Source organism: Scatophagus argus, chromosome 23, assembly GCF_020382885.2.
Source record: "Scatophagus argus isolate fScaArg1 chromosome 23, fScaArg1.pri, whole genome shotgun sequence".
Lineage (NCBI taxonomy): Eukaryota > Metazoa > Chordata > Actinopteri > Scatophagidae > Scatophagus > Scatophagus argus.
In genome coordinates this window covers 3,966,517-3,984,336 of record NC_058515.1, presented here as the reverse complement: position 1 = coordinate 3,984,336, position 17,820 = coordinate 3,966,517, and the positions used below count along the sequence as shown (strand labels likewise).

General features: G+C 40.4%; 2 protein-coding genes across 5 annotated transcripts in view; both read left to right on the top strand.

Moving 5' to 3' along the window:
- Positions 1-2,777: 2,777 nt before the first annotated feature.
- Positions 2,778-5,963, top strand: haus4 (HAUS augmin-like complex, subunit 4). 2 transcript variants are annotated; one of them, XM_046381314.1, is made up of 9 exons: positions 2,778-2,995; positions 3,162-3,301; positions 3,547-3,678; positions 4,054-4,194; positions 4,437-4,533; positions 4,667-4,812; positions 5,101-5,231; positions 5,337-5,405; positions 5,631-5,963. In XM_046381314.1, exons 1-9 carry the CDS (start codon positions 2,929-2,931, stop codon positions 5,815-5,817), a joined length of 1,110 nt encoding a protein of 369 aa, XP_046237270.1. In that variant the 5' UTR covers positions 2,778-2,928; the 3' UTR covers positions 5,818-5,963. The 2 variants fall into 2 exon arrangements, with proteins under 2 accessions (XP_046237270.1, XP_046237269.1); XM_046381313.1 differs by having other exon boundaries at positions 4,434-4,533.
- Positions 5,964-7,115: 1,152 nt separating this feature from the next.
- dock11 (dedicator of cytokinesis 11) overlaps positions 7,116-17,820 on the top strand; it is a 58,392-nt gene continuing 47,687 nt past the window's right edge. For all 3 annotated transcript variants that reach the window (XM_046381306.1, XM_046381305.1, XM_046381304.1), the window contains exons 1-7: positions 7,116-7,406; positions 12,812-12,928; positions 13,947-14,036; positions 14,826-14,908; positions 15,553-15,619; positions 17,009-17,104; positions 17,677-17,811. In XM_046381306.1, coding sequence (XP_046237262.1) covers positions 7,302-7,406; positions 12,812-12,928; positions 13,947-14,036; positions 14,826-14,908; positions 15,553-15,619; positions 17,009-17,104; positions 17,677-17,811 — 693 coding nt within the window. In that variant the 5' untranslated portion in view covers positions 7,116-7,301. The remainder of the gene's footprint in view (positions 7,407-12,811; positions 12,929-13,946; positions 14,037-14,825; positions 14,909-15,552; positions 15,620-17,008; positions 17,105-17,676; positions 17,812-17,820) is intronic.

Genomic DNA, 17,820 nt, shown 5'->3' with positions numbered 1-17,820 from the left:
TACGACAAAGACCCACCTATTAGGAAATACAGCCTTATGATTGCTCAAAGGCATCAGCAATCAACTCAAGCTTTCATTCATTGGTTTAGCAAATAAGGGTTGGTCCAAAAGTGTGACCAATCAAATCGAGATAGTCGCATCCCAAAACAATCCATTGGTTTTATTGCATGTCATTTATAATTGTACTCGAATTGACTGGATCTCATATATAATTTTGCCCACTCATTGATGAGTGGAGACCACCAGCCACTGTGTAAACAGCACTACTTTGTAATATACATTCTGTATTAAGTACCATATAAAAGTGAAATAGTGCCATTAAAGTATATATGCACGCTGGAAAAGGGAAAACACAGTTTTGATAAGGGAGTTATTTTATGCTGACTGGGACATACTGTCTAGACCCCCAGATCTGTGACTGATCGCATGTCATTTCAGTAGAGTTTTAAAGAAGTGAAAAAAGTATAAAACTGTAGCACACTTACCCCCTCAAATTAGCTAAAGGTATGATTACAAAGCACAAGAAATGCAGCACCAAGAAGACCAGATATGGGACTGTTGCGAGGAAACAGCTGCGAGAAACACACATAAGAGACCAGAGGACCTGTGGGAAAGCTACACAGTAGCCAAAAGGACATCCCACAAATGTGGAACCCCAGAATCAATATGTCTAGGATAGAATGTAATGGATTCAAGGTCTGTTCAATTACTTGTTTTACATTCTAACCCATCTTGTTGAAAGTCTTAACACAGCTGGTGAATTGAGCATAACAAAGAATTTAGAATAAAAGAGTTCAAAATAGATATTATTGACAATTAATTATTATTAATTATTTGAGTGCCTATGGATGCAGCAGCCTGTGAGCACATAACAAGGCAGTCTAATCAACATTCAAGTACTGATAAAAAGGCATTTATAATCATTATTTAATAGTAAGTCTAATTTGTTCTCCTAGTTTCCAACCCCCCTGTTGGTCAAGTTCCAGACTTGACTTGTAGAAGAATATTGTCTTTGAATTCATTGTCATTTGCAGCAAGGCAAGAAAAACCAGTTGAACAAGTGTGGCAATGCAGCAAAACCAAAAACAGAGTAAAACCTTTATTGACCATTATTAATATAAAATAAGTCTTCTTTTTGTAACGTCAACCCTGCCTGGACGTTCAAGCCAGGGAAAAGAAAATATTCCATTTAAAATGATGTTGAGGACAAGGAGAATAATGACAAGTAATCATGATTTTGAGTAATGAAGCGTTTATTGGTAAGTAAACATTTTCAACGACTTTATAATCGCACAAAACATTTGCTTTGTTATGATTCAGCTTTATTCAATTCACCATCAAAATGCAATAGAAACTCATTCTTTCTTGTTCACACTGTGCTTGTCCTGAACTAATGATTCCTCTTTCCCAGAATCCTGTACTTGATCCTGCTGTCGTTCTTGCAAATGTTCATCCAAATACACAGTCACACCGGTCTCTAATCTGAGGTTGTGTCCTCTGACTGTCAGAACAGAGGATTTTATATCAGCATGTAAAACTGTACTATCAGTAGCACTTTTTTGCCATATTGTGTAAACTGTCATAGTGGCCACCTTGTCATCTAGAGAGACTTCTGAAAAAACTTTCCTCTTCTCAAGAAGTAGCTTTTCCAGCTCGCCTGACATGCAAAGACAAAGGTAAATGCAGCAGTCTGCACCTCCTTGTGTTGTATGGTGGAGATGATGCACTATCTGAGTGAGAAAAAGCTTTCATCATAGTCCATGTAGTGGAAGGACTTCGAGCTCTCATCAAACCTCTCAGGCCTGTAGATGGTTTGACCATGAATCTGATCACTATGGTGCGCACTTAAAGCAGAAGAGTTTGCGATCCAGATCCAAACTGAGAGAGGCTGCGAGATGAACTGAACAGCTGACCTGCCGTGGAAGGCACTTTCACTGGCCAGTTCTTACAGCTATTACTCCACTGCATGAGTAAGAAATGCTTTGCTGTGACTGAGGCCTGCATGAGAACATCTCATCATCAAGTCTAAATTGATGATATAGTCTGAAATTCAGATTTTACACTATATGGATAAATGTATTGGGACACCCAGTTATTATTGTATGCTATGTATTCCAGCATGACTGTGCCCAAGTGCACAAATCAACACTCCATAAAGACGAGGCTGGCTTGGAGGAACTTGACTGGCCAGCGCAGAGCCCTGACCTCAACCCCATCAAACACCTTTGGGATTAACTGCACCAGAGATTGCGGACCAGGCCTTTTCGTCCAATATCAGTGCCTCACCTTACAAAGCTCTATTGCATGGATGGGTAAAAACTCTCACAGAAACACTTCTCGGAAGACTGGAAGCTGTCAAAGCTGCAAAGGGGGGACCAAGTCCGTGTTAATGTCTGTATATTTGGAATGAGATGTCATTAAAATCTCTGTTGGTGTAATGGTCAGGTGTCCCAATGTTTTTGTGCATATAGAGTATATTTTTTACCATCTTATACCATCTAATGTGACATGCACACAAAAAAGTGCTTATAAATTTGGAAAATAAACTGTTAAGGCATTAAGCGGACCAAAATGTAAATATTTTTTCAATTTGATACAAATCTAAACTACATGTCATTTGAAGATTATATTGTTGATAAACTTTGAGTCAGTTTAAGCTTCCCAATAAATCACTAAAATAAGTTTCGTTTCTCCAGTGCGCGTTCTCGCGAGTGGCATGCATGCACATGTAGTTCTTGCCGACAACTTAGTGTTATTGGCCACATGGTTCAGTAGTAGCCAATAGGAACGCTTCCTGCATACGCGCGCAACTTGATTCAGGAAGTACGCATTTTCTTTTTCTGTTGTGTTTGTGATAGCGAGAGAGTCTTCAGAAATCAAAAAGCTCACAAGTTGCTGGTTTAATAAGGACTATAATTTCACGTGAAAATGTCCGCTGGTTCCGAGACTACACATATATCATCGCTTGGAAAGTGTGACGGCTTGCATCAACAGGGTAAGAGAAGTTTATTGACTGACGTTACTTAGTGCTCAGGCTGTTACTGTAACAAGATATTTTGGCTAAAAACCTTATTTATTTCTGAAGTGAAGTGAGTGGCATTTATTTAAAGTTGCTGTGAAGTTCCTGACTGATTTAGGTCCACTGAATTTCTCCCACACAGTTCTCGCCTCCTTCCCTCTGTGTGACATTACAGAGGAGGATCTGACCCAGAACCCTCAGTTCTGTAAACTCCTGGCCACACTGGCACAACATGTGGACCAAGCTGGACTGACTGTCCCACTGAAAACAGATCTGGAAAAGGTTATCAGCAGATACTGTACTCATCCTTCAGTAGTGTTACCTTCCACATCTGCTAGCACACAAGTTTCTTGCATTGCATGATGGAATACTACATGATGTAATTAAAACTAAGGTGAAGCTGCCTGTCGTTGTGCAGCAAGTAGTCTAGGGCTTAGTGATTTCAACCTGTATCCCGTTACCTGAGCACAGGTCTGAGTTTGTTGAGTCTTGTGTATCTGTGAGCACTTACACATTCTGTTTTCCAGGCTGAGCAGAAGCTGCAGAGCCAGAGGCGTCACTGGCTGTGCTCCGAGAGCCTCCACAAAGGGCTGCAGGAGATGATCCAGGACCACTGTATCAGGAAGCACCATGCCACTGTAGCCCCTGACCAGAGCATGGTACATTTCGCATACTTATTTGCACAGTCCACAAATGTATGAACAAACAGCTGACAGTGAGTCAAGAACAATTTATGATTTTGGTCATTAAAGCTGCACTAGGCAGCTTACACGTCCACAGCTCCAAAGTGCCGCTAAAGGTCACAGTTTGAAGCATTTGAAGTTCAGTAACCGGAAATCTACCAAGTAATATATTTGTCAATTGCGTACTGCTTGTTTGTGTTTATAATGGTGACAAAAGATTACTCATTGTGGTCTTGGAGTCAAACATCGGTGTTTTAATTTAATGAGACAGTACTTATCAGATGATAAAAATGTAACTGTAATATATATCGCTTGCTTTGTGTGTGTGTGTGTGTGTGTGTGTGTGTGAAGTTTTATGAGACAATGGAGAAGTGTCTGCTGTCAGCTCAGTGTATCAAACAGCTGGATCCAAGTAGCTCTACCAACCAAGACCAGCCCTCTATTCTGGGTCTGAACCCCCAACAGCTGATGGAGCTCATGCCATCAGAGAAGGTGAGTCCTAAAAATACAGGCCATTCACCTACAAACTTGAAGGAAAACAGTTCACTTTGGTGCTGAAGTCTTATGTGGGAATTTGTATTGCATAAATGAAATGACTGATAGATATTTGATGTTTGTACAGTAATACCAAAGCAGACATGCAAAATAAGTAGAGAGATACTACCGTAGCACAACAGATTATTGTATTGTAAGTGTGGTTTGTTTATCAAAAATGCTGTATTTATCTTTAGCAGAATGTTCAAAGAATGAAACAGGGTCTTCCCAGAGAGCTGGAGAAACATCTGAAGAAAAAGTGTTTTGGCCTCCTCTCTTACTATCAACCTGAATGGGGTACAGCATGTCCACGCTGATTTATATGTTCCTGCCGTGGCAAATTCCCTTTCACTTCCACTGCTATTATATCACATAATCATTGTTGTGTATTGACATGAGGATCAGGATGTTATTTTGTAATTTCTTGTAGAGAGTGAGAGTGATGGTCTGAAGAACGCCAAGTTGGCTCACCTGTCAGCCCAGTTGGGCAAAGAAAAGAAAAGAACACAGAGTCTGAAGGAAACCTGTCGGGAAAACATGGTTCTCCTGCAAAGACAGACTCAGCTCTACCTCTCTGTAAGTGCTTTTATTACATGTAGTGAATGAAAACCTGATACACTTCCTCTGTTTTTGGCAGGTTGTCACGCGTATGTGATTTATAGGATTATGAAAATTCTGTGGGGTTTGTTTTGTTCCTTTTGAAGGGGCTCACGCATTGGAAAATCTTTTAAAAAATGCTTACAAGTGTTAACATGCGGACAAGCCATAAATAAATAAATTAAAAAAATTAGCTGTTTTATATACATATATATGTATATAAAACAACAACAATATTTTGTTTTATTTTTTTTTCTTTGTGTCCAGGAGCTGATAAAGTGTGTTCAGCTTCTCCAGTCTCTCATCTTGGACCACAGGCTGAGGATCCAGACAGACTTGGACAGAAAGAAGCTCGACTACTTTGAGGGAAAATGTGAATTAGTCTTACAGAAGATCAAGTAAGGAGTTGTTAATTCTTTTGATATTTATATGTCAAAATCATAGATTTTTATTATTGTATATATGTTGGATTTGTACATGTTTTTCCTGCTCTTCTTTTAAAGGACTGAGATGGTGGAGATTCAGCTGGACACGTACACACCTGACTCAATATCTGCTCATAGAAAAATGAGGCGAGAGGCTTTTTGTTCATAATTAATAATTCCTTATTTTTGTCATGTCATTCCTATAGTATTCACTCTACAGGATTACTCTGTTTCTCACTAGTGTATATCATTTAAATTAGTTTTGAATTTGAGCCTTAACTCCCTGATCCTAGCCTTCAGAAAAGTTATTAAATAAATTGCATTCTGATTGATACTTTTCTAAAAAATGTTTTTGTTGCGTCTTAATTTCAGAGAGAAGCTGGACTCTGAGCTGAAGGCCTGTCAGGCGGAGAAGCAGACTATTGAGTTAAAGCTGGCCTCCTTTGAGATCTTGGGCAAAGAGTTTGAAACCCTGGCTGAGGAGTACTGCAGGTTACGACAGGAGATAGAAATGAAAGACTGGGCCCTGAAGGAGTTCACTCATTACAAAGACAAGTGAAGATCAAATCTGATGGCAGCCTGTGTGGACTTTTGTCACAGGAAAGATACAGTGAGCGGACTAACTGAAGAATCCCATGAGAAAACCTAACTTGTGAATTTTTTTAAATTAACTGCAATAAATCCAGCTCTCTTAAAACACTCTATCCTTTTCAGTGCATTGCCATGGTAGATCTTCCACTGCGAGTAAAAGTCCTACATTCAGAGCTTTCAGCAAAAGCTGTGAAAATGTTGTACATAAAAGTAGTCATTGTGCAGTAAAATGTTCACTGTCAATTTCCTATTACAGTAGACGTTTTTGGATTAATATAACTGCTGCGTTAGTTATCAGAAATGGTAGTAGAGCCATGTATCTCGAAAAAGTCAGCTCTGCTTGATAATGTATTTCCCAGCTAATGTAATGGACTTTAGATAATGCATTCGACTTAAGAAGAATATTCTCAACCCTGAAAAGGAACACTTCATCCTTCACTTTATAAATAAAAATAAAATTTGCCAAATTTAGAGTGTTTTGATCCAACAGAAAAGGGTGTGAACAATTGTAATCTGAACACTAACTGTTCACTAAAGCTGTCAAACAAATGCAGTGGAGTAGAAGTGCACAGTTGAATGGAATGGAAATACTCAAGTATAGTAAGGCTGCAAGGTGACCTGCCTCAAATTTGTACATCCTTACAATTACTTATTTAAGTACTTAGATGCATTCCAACACTGGGAGGACATCCTACCGTCTATGCATTTTGTTTATGTGCTACATATGTACGCCAATGGCATCGATATTCTAAAAATGAGCAGTTTTTAATGTAAAACACCCACATTAAACCCTCTGTCTTGTTTAGAAAAGAGCAGATAAATCCATCCACAAGATGGCAGTATAGGCATACTTTCTATATTGAGTGGTTTGCATACTTTCATGTATCGACTCTAATGATAGGCTTATTGTTATTTTTTAAATAATTCTGTACCCTCACTTGATTTGGTGAACAACTGGCGTCTGTCTTTGATTTGCTTTTCTGTTTTAGGAGTGACGAATAATTTATCCAACATACATTTTTAATTAAAGAATGTACTTTAGACAAAGTAAACGATGTTTGATATATTTATGATTCTTGAATTCTGTACAGTGATTTACAATTCAAACTGTCAAATGAGCTGACTTCGCTCATATAGCACAACAGTTGAGGAGTTCTGTACTCCCACTTATCTTTTCTCAGTCATCTTTTCTCCATTGACGATCTTTGGTTTAAGTCCGCTCCACTGAGGAGAAGCGGAAGTAGGTCAGAGTGAAGCCTCCTCACTGCTAAACCCTCCCTGGTCTCCTCTCATCAGCAGCAGCAGCCCCGCCTCGCGACGCGAACCGCTGGCTGGTTCAGCTCCAACACAATCCACATCTGGCTGTCACACAACAGTGCTGCCGCTCATTCCGCGGCATGCTCATATTCATAACGGAACAAACTAAGTGGATTTTAATCGGAGAGGAGCAACATGTCTGAGGTCCGAAAATTCACAAAGAGGTTAAGTAAACCCGGGACGGCCGCGGAAGTACGGCAGAGCGTGTCGGAGGCTGTGAGGAGCACCGTGGACCTTGTGGTGAGCAGAACTGAAATGCTGTGGTCTGTAGACCGGCGGAGTCATTTTAGCTAACAGGGATAGTGTAACTGACTGGTTAGCCTGCTAACTCTCCTCTTCCCTGTCTTTCGTAAGGAGGGTAGGTCTTGTTTTCTGCATTGCTGCTCTTCTTTCTGCTATACTCCTACATTCTTCAGATTCTTGTATTTCTGTTTTTCCAGTTTTAATTCATCTTCACTTGTCCCTCCAACCTTTAACGTTAACCCTATAGCTGCCGTGAAGCTGTGGTATGTATCTGAACGCACTGAAACGATCTTGCAGCGTTATTGGCAATGCCACATTGTCTAAATGTTAAAAGACAGGTTATTATAGAGCGATTATATGCCGTGAATTCAGCTCCCATGTGTTGGCCTGGTTTTCTAAATTACCGGCATTACAAAATAATATGACATTGTGCACAGGAACACATGGTTTTTCAGTCTTGTGCGGCTCCTTTTGTGTGCTGGCGGATGAGGAGCAGTGCCAATTGGACAGCTGCAGCATGGCTTCCCTGTCCTTGCCTTGGAGTTGTGTCTGAGCCTCTTTATTTCTGCTGGAAATGGCCACATTGTGCGATTGAAGGCAGTTCATGCATGTCTTTAAATTGATGTGTATTGATAATGACGAAAAGCAAAGCAAAAGATTTGTTAATGTGGAGGTTTTTTGTTTTGTCTCCTTCTGAATGAATAGCGGTGCTGCGGGCTGATCCTGGTTTGGAACAGACTCCAGTAATGCGGAATTAGGCTCTCTTCAGATGAATAGCTTTGGGAATCATGCTGATAAAGCATTTGTGTGTGTTTCTGTACTTGCCCATGTGTGTGTGTGTGTGTGTGTGCGTAAACCAACTTTAACAGTAAGTCAAAGGCCTGACGTTTGTCTTCAAACTTCCAGTGATGTCAGGGTAGATTGATGCTGACCCTGCTGTATCTATTTTCTTTTTGTTGCAACATTCTGTTAACATTGACAGACTGCAGTTTCAACCACGAGCACAGCAGTCATACATGTTCAGCTGTTTAGAGAGAGCTGTTTAAGTTTGGATAAGAGATAAAGTCTTGTTCCCTTGGGATGAGTCTTGAGTCTTATGATGATCATCTTGAGGAGAGTGACGCAAAGAGGCTATCACAGCGATAAATCATATGATAAGGTTTTGATTTCCGCAACAGAGCTGGGAGTGTGTGTCTATTTTGAGTACGCAGCCATGTGTGATATGTGTTTGGTTGTGTTCTTTTTTCCTGTTGGTAGCAGGTTTTGGCTGCTCATTTTATGGAGTAAATGGCTGACTTGGGAACAGAGAACAAACGTTGTTTTGTTGCATGGCCTGCGTTCCTCTCACATGGGGATTCCCTTGGGCATACTGTGACCCTGCTTCCTCTGTGACCGTGTTGGTGTGTTCATCCTGAACTTCTTCATTTCAGTACCTTCAGTACCTCTTCGAAGACTTTGTGTCCTGTAAGTCCGTGTTTGTATATCTGCGTTTAACGGTATTTTACACAAAAATGTTATGGAACAAGTAGACAGTAATTGTCAGCCTGATAATTGGAAGAAATATAGTCCTTATATAATGGAGGGTTGCAGCATTTTCTCAGGTTATCTGATGGCACCATGTACAAGAATTATGGCCAGTTATTCGCCCGTAATGATCTATATTCATGGCTATTTCATAAATGCATCATTATCAGCAAAATCAAAGTAATAAGAAGATGGTAATGTGACCTTAGACAAACTGTCTACAGTAGATGTTCCAGAGCTGTAAGATTAATTGATCAATTAGTTAGGGAATATATTATAATAATATATATATATAATATATTATTTTAATAATCAATTAGTTGTAAATGTTGAGCCAAAAAAGCGTATAACTCGCTTTTTCCAGCTTTTCAAACATGAAGAGTAAGAAGGAATAAGAACGTCTTGTGGCTTTGGACTGTTGGTCAAATAAAACAAGCCATCTGAATACATCTCCTTGAGCTGGAACAGGAATTTTTCACAATTCTCAGACATTTTATAGCCCAACTTATCAACAAATTAATTGAGAAACTGCTCGATAGATTGATCAGTAATGAGACTTAGTTGGAGGCCTCTGTGGTTCCCACACATGCAGGAGGTATGCTCAAGATTAGAAATAAAAAATCTGGAGTAAAACTAAAGCTGTGTAGACCTTGAAAAACAAGAATGCTTGTGGTATCTAGGGAAGATGTCATTGTCAGTATAGCTCAGGAGCTTTGTGCCTTTGCTGTGTTAAAACCATGTTCTTAATGTCATTTCATTAAAGTTCAACTTAGTAGTTAGTGTCCCAGGTGTTGTGTTGTTTCTGGAAATTAAAATTGCACTGTTAATGGAGGGATGTGAAACCTTTTGGCTTCCAATTCAAATGGGAAAATGACCAATAGAGAGCGTGGATGTCCATGTTATTGTACAACCAGTCATGCATGTCAGTGTAAAGTCATTAGGAATGTCAACCTCTGTGATTTAAATAGTGCTCCACAGAGTCTGGTCTCTGCCATGTGAGCTACTGATGCATCACCATGCAATGGAAGCATACTTCTCTATATATGGTCATTTTTTCGGGTTGGTTTGACTTTTTACTGAAGGTTTAAATGCTAATATGTGTGGAGGGTTGAGAAAGTATATTTTTGGCTAAAAAAAAAAGTGTAATTATTTGCACATACATTGTTATACAGCTTAAAGTAAGGCTATTCTGATTGTTCTTTATGAAAAGCTGACATTTTGGGGATACATGTTTTTCACTGGGTGGCAACACACTGCCAGTCAGTTACTTGCTAGTAACTACAATATTTTCATGTATGATGTATAAGGAGATGTGTTGGATAGTGTTGTGTTGGCAGCTGAGATTGTGAAGTATTAGTTTGAATTTGGTGTTTAAATCCTGTATCTATCTGTAGACCTCTAGTGTGTATGCTGCAGGAAGCTTTGTTTATACACTAATACATTTTTGGGAACAGACAGGGAGGAATACAAAGAGGAATACTTAAAGAGGCTAGCTAGGCTAGGCTCCTTTCCGTCCCTCGAAGGAGCCGCTGTGTGTCTGGGCTGTTCATGTACACCCACAGATTGGAGCACTTAGTGGGGTCGACTGTGGGACAGTGGAGCTGCTTCTTACTGCTTATGACTTTCCTGTCAGTATGTGTGTGTGTGTGTGTGTGTGTGTGTGCTGCTAGTCCATTGAGCACAAGAAGTGTAAGCTTTCCAAGCCAATGTGATAAAATGCACCTGGTCTTGTTGGAGTAGTGAGTGCCATACATATGCTGAATTGTAATGGGACTCAGACGTCTGGAAAGGCACTGTAGCTAACATCATAATCATCATCATCATCATCATCATCATCATAGTGTTCTGGAGGCACACTGGGTGTCATGCTTTGTGACTGGTGTTGTCAGCCCAGATGAAAAAAGTGTAAGACTGAATGAGAGATTGACATATTTAAGATAGGCATGTGTCTTGTTTGCTTGCATCATACATTGACGCCCAAGTGTTAGACCACATCCTTTAGTGTTTTAGCATCTCTCTGTTTCTCAATCATGTACTGGTTTGCTTGTGATTCTTCAGCTTCTTCTCTGTGAAAGCAGAACTCTATCTCTGTCTTTCCTTCCGTCTTTGCATGCTGCCCATCCTTCCCTCTCTCTCTCTCTCTGTCCCTCTCTGTCCCTCTCTGTGTATCTGTAACATGATCAGCTTTGCAGTAGATCCACGGCGTGCTGCCTCTGACTTGTAGCGCTGCGGTTGAGCTTGTTGCACATGACAGGAAGCAGTGCTGCTGCTGTGGGCGGAGAGACAGCACAGTCGTGTGTAATGCTTTCAACAGACTTGAAGGTGTTGAGTTTTGCTACTGTTCAGGTTGCTGGTTGTCCACTGAATACACAAAATAGTAAATTTCATGAGTAGCATTAGGGTTAGGGAGTTTCTATTTAGATTAGTGGTTCAAAAAAATGCTAAGCGCAGCGTTCATGTGGACAACCGAGAAAGTCGGGGTCTGGTGGAAAAATCGTAGAGCGCATGTTGGTGTAACCATCTTGTTTCCAAATTATTGGTTTGAGAACATGGAAAGGGAGAATTTTCTTTTCTTTATTGGCTTGTGCACACGTGTTCAAGAAGGAGATTTTAACTCCTTGCACATCACTGAAGCCAAACATTGTTCAAACCCACGAAACTTAATTTTATTTATCTTGCAAGGGATAATGAATATGTGTGACACTGTCAGAGAGTGTGGAATTTAATTATTTTTCCACCTTTTAAGTTGCTTAAAGCCTCTGAAAACTAAGCAGAAATCAGAAAATGTAGCATTTGTTAAGTTATAAAACCTGTTCAACTCTTGGCGTAAAACTTTGAATGTCTTTGAGAGAAGAAAGAGGTTGAAAGTAAGGTTGAAAGTATGTTACATGGGTTGCTGAGTGCACAAAGCTGCAAATGTCAAAAAGATCCCAGGCTATATAATTGCTTGTATCCTCAGTTACTGAATAACTGTGCATGTAAACATGCTCAGCGATAGTTTTCAAGGCTGGTTTGCTCAATCTGCCCACTCCAGCAGTGGTACAACAGGAAAACAAAGCTCTGTATCTCATATGACAAGGTGGGCTCAATAATACACTATAGAGTCCTCCCCTTTGTGCTTGTACCCTGAGCAGCATGTCGCCTCACATCAAAACGGCTTGGTGTTGCTCAGCCAAAGATTATTGGCTAAGCTATTCATCACCATCGTCGCTGCTTAGCTCTAGCTTAAAGTGCTACTTTCTTGGAATTTATTCTGAATCTTTCCAAGTGGTTTACACGTGATCACATCTTGACCTAGTTGTAGAGGACTTGGTTTTTAACACATAGGCCTCTTCAGGATTTAATGATTTCATATCATTCACTTCTCCATGAAACTCAAAACAGGAAGTTATGTTTAGCTAGAACAGCCGTGTGGCATGCGATATTGTTTGTGTTTTTTTTTTTCAAGGAAGTCCAAGTTTTTATTTGACTGTACATAAACATGAAGTCAAATCTTCACTTTTCTATTTCATTGCTGCTTTTTCTTCATCTTCCTTGCACTTTCTTCCTGTTCATATTTTATTTGTTGTCAGCAGCCTCCCATTTGTCATCTTTTGCAATTTTTTTTGTACACACCCACAGATCTGTTCTATGAGCAACTTTTTCCGTGCACGGTGACACTCCTCTGAACTTTGTGGTTGTTTCTCTGATCTCTTGTTGCTCCACTTTTCCATGAGTGGTAAAACATCTCAGGCTGAGTTCTTGTTAAATACTGTCAAATAGCAAAGACGTGTGGCGCTTGCCCTCAGGAAAGATACAATGAACAGAATGTGAGCCTTAAAAATAATAGTGTGTTTGAAGCTACATGTGTTTGTGTTCTGTCCATCTTCCCCTCTCAGGAGCAGCCAAAGATCATTGAACCACTGGACTATGAAGCTGTGGTGTTTCAGAGAAAGGCCCAGATCCACAGCGACCCCCATCGAGACCTGCTGCTCTGCCCTCTCGACGATGTCTCGGTGAGCCGCCTCATCCCTTCCTGTTGTGTTCTCTCAGACAAGTCGTCACCCAAGTCATCTTACTCATCAGATTCACATCACAACCCAGGGACAAACACTAATAACAATAATGATATCGGTCTGTCCAGGTTTATCAGTTAGGTATAGGCCACAGCATGTGACAGAAACGCATTTGAGGACAACATCCTTTAAAGGACAAGTTCCAACAACATGAATCTAGTTTTGACCGTTATTTCTATTGGTTATAATAATGTACTTAGCAAATAAGATATGGGAGGGCTGTCCCATGGCTAAAAACATGTCAGGTAAGGCAAGAAACATAAGCATTCCAATGACCGCACAGTTTTTGAATACACCACTGAGTTAAATATTTTGTCCTCTGGGTTCAGCTTTGATTCATTGTTACAGTAATTTCAGTTTTTTTCCCCCAAAAACAAAGTGGTATCTGACTGAAGAATTGGTTGTTTACAACCCGTTTGACTGCTTGTGTTTCTTGCAATTATTTCTCTGTGTAAAACCAGCATTGTCTAAAATCTTATACTCAACACACCTGTGCTGCCAGCTCTGTATTAAACAGTCAGATCAGCATTTTTTTTTTCTTGTAAAACTGTCTGAGCCAAACAGGGGCAAAGGGCTGTAAAATACCACCTTCTAAAGAAAGGTTTCCCATCATTTATCACTGTTCAGCCCCAATACACCAGGCCCAGTTATTTATGGGTCAGTTGGAGGGGCCTGAGCAGACAAATCCAGCCGGCAGGTAGCTCTGCTATGTAGTTATTAGCACTGCTACAAACACATGTGGTTTTGTTTAAAGGCACGTCAGTGCTCAGTGTCTGGTTTTTGTTTTTTTTTGCCCCCATCCTTTATCTGTGCCTTCTGTTTTTCTCATTCACTTTCTCTTTGCCTGTTGTTTGTGGTTTCCTGCTACGCTACTAATTGATGGGAAAATAAATTACCAACATTTCATGTCTACGTGTTTGTTTTCTGCTCGTGTGTGTCTCACTCTGTGTGTGTGCAGGAGTCCCAGATCGCCCGGCAGAGGAGGACTGTCGTTCCCTCTGTGCCTCAGAATGCAGAGCGAGAGGCCAGGAGTCTGTTTGCTAAAGAGGTACCATAACCCATCAGTCCCATGTGTATGACATGGTTCCCATGCTTGTATCATTGGCATCTTTTCTAAAAATTAAGAAGACAACTAATGCTATGGCATTCATAGTTGTCATGAAATATCAGCGATATCACTTCCCGTTATTAATTAGAATCTGTTTCTTAAAAATCAGACATTAAATGCACTAAGCAAAACTCTAAGACCCTAAGCATAACTCCTCTCTGACTTCCTTGCAGCTCATAAAGAAACCTAGAGTGCATAGGCCAGTGGTAAACACATGCTGTGCTGACGATATATTCCCTTAGCAGTGAAAAACTCTTCTGGCGTGAGGTGGATGTACTCTGCCAGACTCTGAATCTGTGTTCCTCAGCCAACTATGATATAGCATGGAAACAGCTGCCCCAGGGATGGTTCAAACAGACCCAGGCTTACTCAGCAGCTATTGAACAAAGATCCTTTCAGCTGACTTAATTGAGAATATGCTTTTACACTGAATAAAAAGTAATACGTGTAATGAAAGCTACCTTGAGTGATACCAAACAGAAACTAGAGCAGGAGTAAAGACTTCCTCTGCTACTTTGTAGACTTATTTTGAGTTCATAAATGAATGATATGGAGCTGGTATTTTCTTCCCAGAAAGGGGAAACGAGCGCTCTGTCCTCCTTGGTGAGTCACAGTCAGAGGAAAGAACTGTGTGCTCAGTTTTGGTTACTTTGTTAGTACGGCAGGCTTGTTCTGTGTAAATGTGTCTGCTGCCCCTAATCCATCTCTCTGTGTTGACCTGTTTGGCAGTGCATCAAGATGTACAACACCGACTGGCATGTAATCAACTACAAATATGAGGCTTACTCTGGTGACTTCCGCATGTTGCCAAGGTAAGGAAGATGAAAAAACATAAAGGACACTGATAGATATAAATTGGAAATGCAGTTTGTACACGCAGGAAATTTAGAGGTTAGGGATCAGAGTCTGTGCAAAACAACATCAGAGCCAACATGTACATGTACAAGGGATTTACTCTTCTCACATGGATCTGCAGGATGACAACATGCAACAAATCACTGATCCAGCTCTGATGCTTCAGCAGAATAGAGGAAATGCTGCATACAAACTGAAATAACTGCACAGAGTTCAGCCAGATTTTCCTCTCCAACATGACAGGTGCAGCCCAGATGTTTTGAATCGATATTTATATAGTGATTATGCTTCCTTCCCTATTATTTTTTATCACTGTAACCTTCACTTGAATCATAAATTGTAGTGAAAGAGACATTATGCATAACAACATTTTCCAAATATCCTCAAAAGTCCAGAGAAAGAAAAAGTATAGCTGCAAGTTGGCACAAGATTTAGTGACCAACAGAGCAAAGGAGACAATGCAAGATGTGTAGATCAGGCAGGGATTTATTTCATGAAGAAAAGGCAGAGAAATAGAAATATACCCCAGGGCAAGTACAAGTGGGGGGGGGGGGGGGGTGTGTTGATTTATTGAAGACCCTCTCTCACTGTGTTTTCACAGCAAAGGCCTGAAGACAGACAAGCTGCCAGCTCACGTGTTTGAGATCGATGAAGACGCCAAAGACGAAGTGAGTAGACTGGGCCGAGCGCTGTTAGATTGTAGACATTGACCACTGCAGCGAGGACGAGCGGTCTGCTTTCCACTGCTATTGGGCCTCTTCATGGGCATAATGCGCCATGCGTTTATGCGCAGCTTTTAGTGACGTGCAATTAATTGAAAAAATCCCTTAAACCTTTTTAAATCATGGGGATGCGACACAAATTTGACTCACTCAATAAAGGAAATTATAAGCACACAGAGTGGCCTTGTCCAGTGCGGGCATGCATTGAGCTGGTAATTCACTTTGACTTATGGTGTGTCAGTCCTTCAACAGTGTGACCCCTCAGTGACTGTGTGCAGGCCAGTGAAACCAGCAGCCTTATATGTCCTATAAATAGCCCTCATCGATACTCCTTTCCCTGTCTTCGGACCGGATGCAGATAAACTTAGACTTGAGGGGGGGGGGGGCTCTATTCTCCATGCTACTCTTACTTTACCTCTGCATGATCGTTTTTGACTGTGATGACGAATATTTAAAGACAGAAAGAAAAAACATGCATGCATGTAATATGGTATTAACAGTAATATGTAATAACAGTCATAATGCCTTGTATAAATTTCCTTCTCTTTGACCTTTATATAACCATAGAGCCATAACAATAAATCAATAATGATGCAGTCAGAGACATAAAAGCATTAGGTGACAGAGCTAGGCTACTATTGTTGATATCAGAGGGTGAAAGCAGTGGTGGCTTAGTGAGGAATGGGCTTGAGCGAGTTACGGGGGGGGGCAGCCAGCCAATTAGATTACAGGATGAAGCTGGAGAAAAAGGGAGAGGCGTGACGATCAGAGGGCAAAATGACACTTCAATGTGATTAGGCTCATTTCAATCGTACACACACGCCCCTTTTTTCACTCACTGTCATGATATGCGTGTCATGTTCCTGGCTTACATTAAGTTAATTAGGGAAAGTGAATTTCTCCATGCATCACTCTCGGCGAATGTGAGAGTGCTCATTCCCCTGTGATGAATGTTGTCTCTGTGCTGATGAACAGCCCCATGAGAGTTATGAGATAGAAAGGCTATGCTGACTGAGGCTGAATGGTGATGAGGAAATTATAGAAAATCAAAGAAATTTTCCTGAGAAATTGATATGACTGAGAATTTTTTTCACTGACTGACTTATGCAAATGTAATCAGTGATTTCTTGCAATCCAAAAAAAAAATTCTGAAAAAAATAAAGCTGCTTGCAGACATGAAATTAAGTATTGTGACTTTGTGACACTGAACTATAGGGACTATACAGTGAGTGAATACTGTATGGATTAGTATGCAAGAAGAATTAACCTGAATTAACCTGCATAATGAGCAAATGTCTTGATTGATGTCCGTGGGTTTGTGTTTGTGTCTGTCAGGACTCTGCATCCCTGTGCTCCCAAAGGGGAGGCATCATGAAGCAGGGCTGGCTTCAGAAAGCCAACATCAACAGCAGCCTGTCTGTCTCCATGAGGGTGAGTCACCGCCAGACCTCTCATCTGTTATTCATACAACTTAACAGCAACAAATCAAACGGCAAGAAACGCAAGGTTCACAGCTGTGCTAAGCAGACGTGGCAACCTCTTTGTTTGTATTGTTTCCCTGCACTATTCTACGTCATTATCGTTTTTGTTCTTTTGCTATCCCTTCATACTGTACTTATGTACTGTAATCTAACATTTTACATCATCTGTTCACACATCTGTAAGCTATGATAAGAGAAATCAATTACAGCACTTGTCAACTGTGAAAAAAATGCTTTGCAAAGTAGAATAAAATAAATACAACCAGTAAATGCAGTGAAAGTGTTAAATAGTAAGTGTAAAATATAAAAACAGGTGGTCAAAAACAATGTAAAGAAAGTGTAGCATGTGCAGAATCTTCACTTATACCATGAGTTTGAATCATGTTAGAAGCAGAACTTGAATGCAGACAATAACAGTATGTTTAGAATCCATGTTTCATGCTCATTTTTTTTGTGATGACATCTTTATAACCTGTTAGATATGACATTGGCTGACTTGTTCTCCATTGCTGCTCATTGCAGGTGTTCAAAAGGAGGTACTTCTACTTGTCTCAGCTCCCCGATGGCTCTTACATCCTCAACTCCTACAAGGATGAGAAAAACTGCAAGGAAACCAAAGGATCCATCTACCTGGACTCCTGTATAGACGTGGTTCAGGTATGCAGG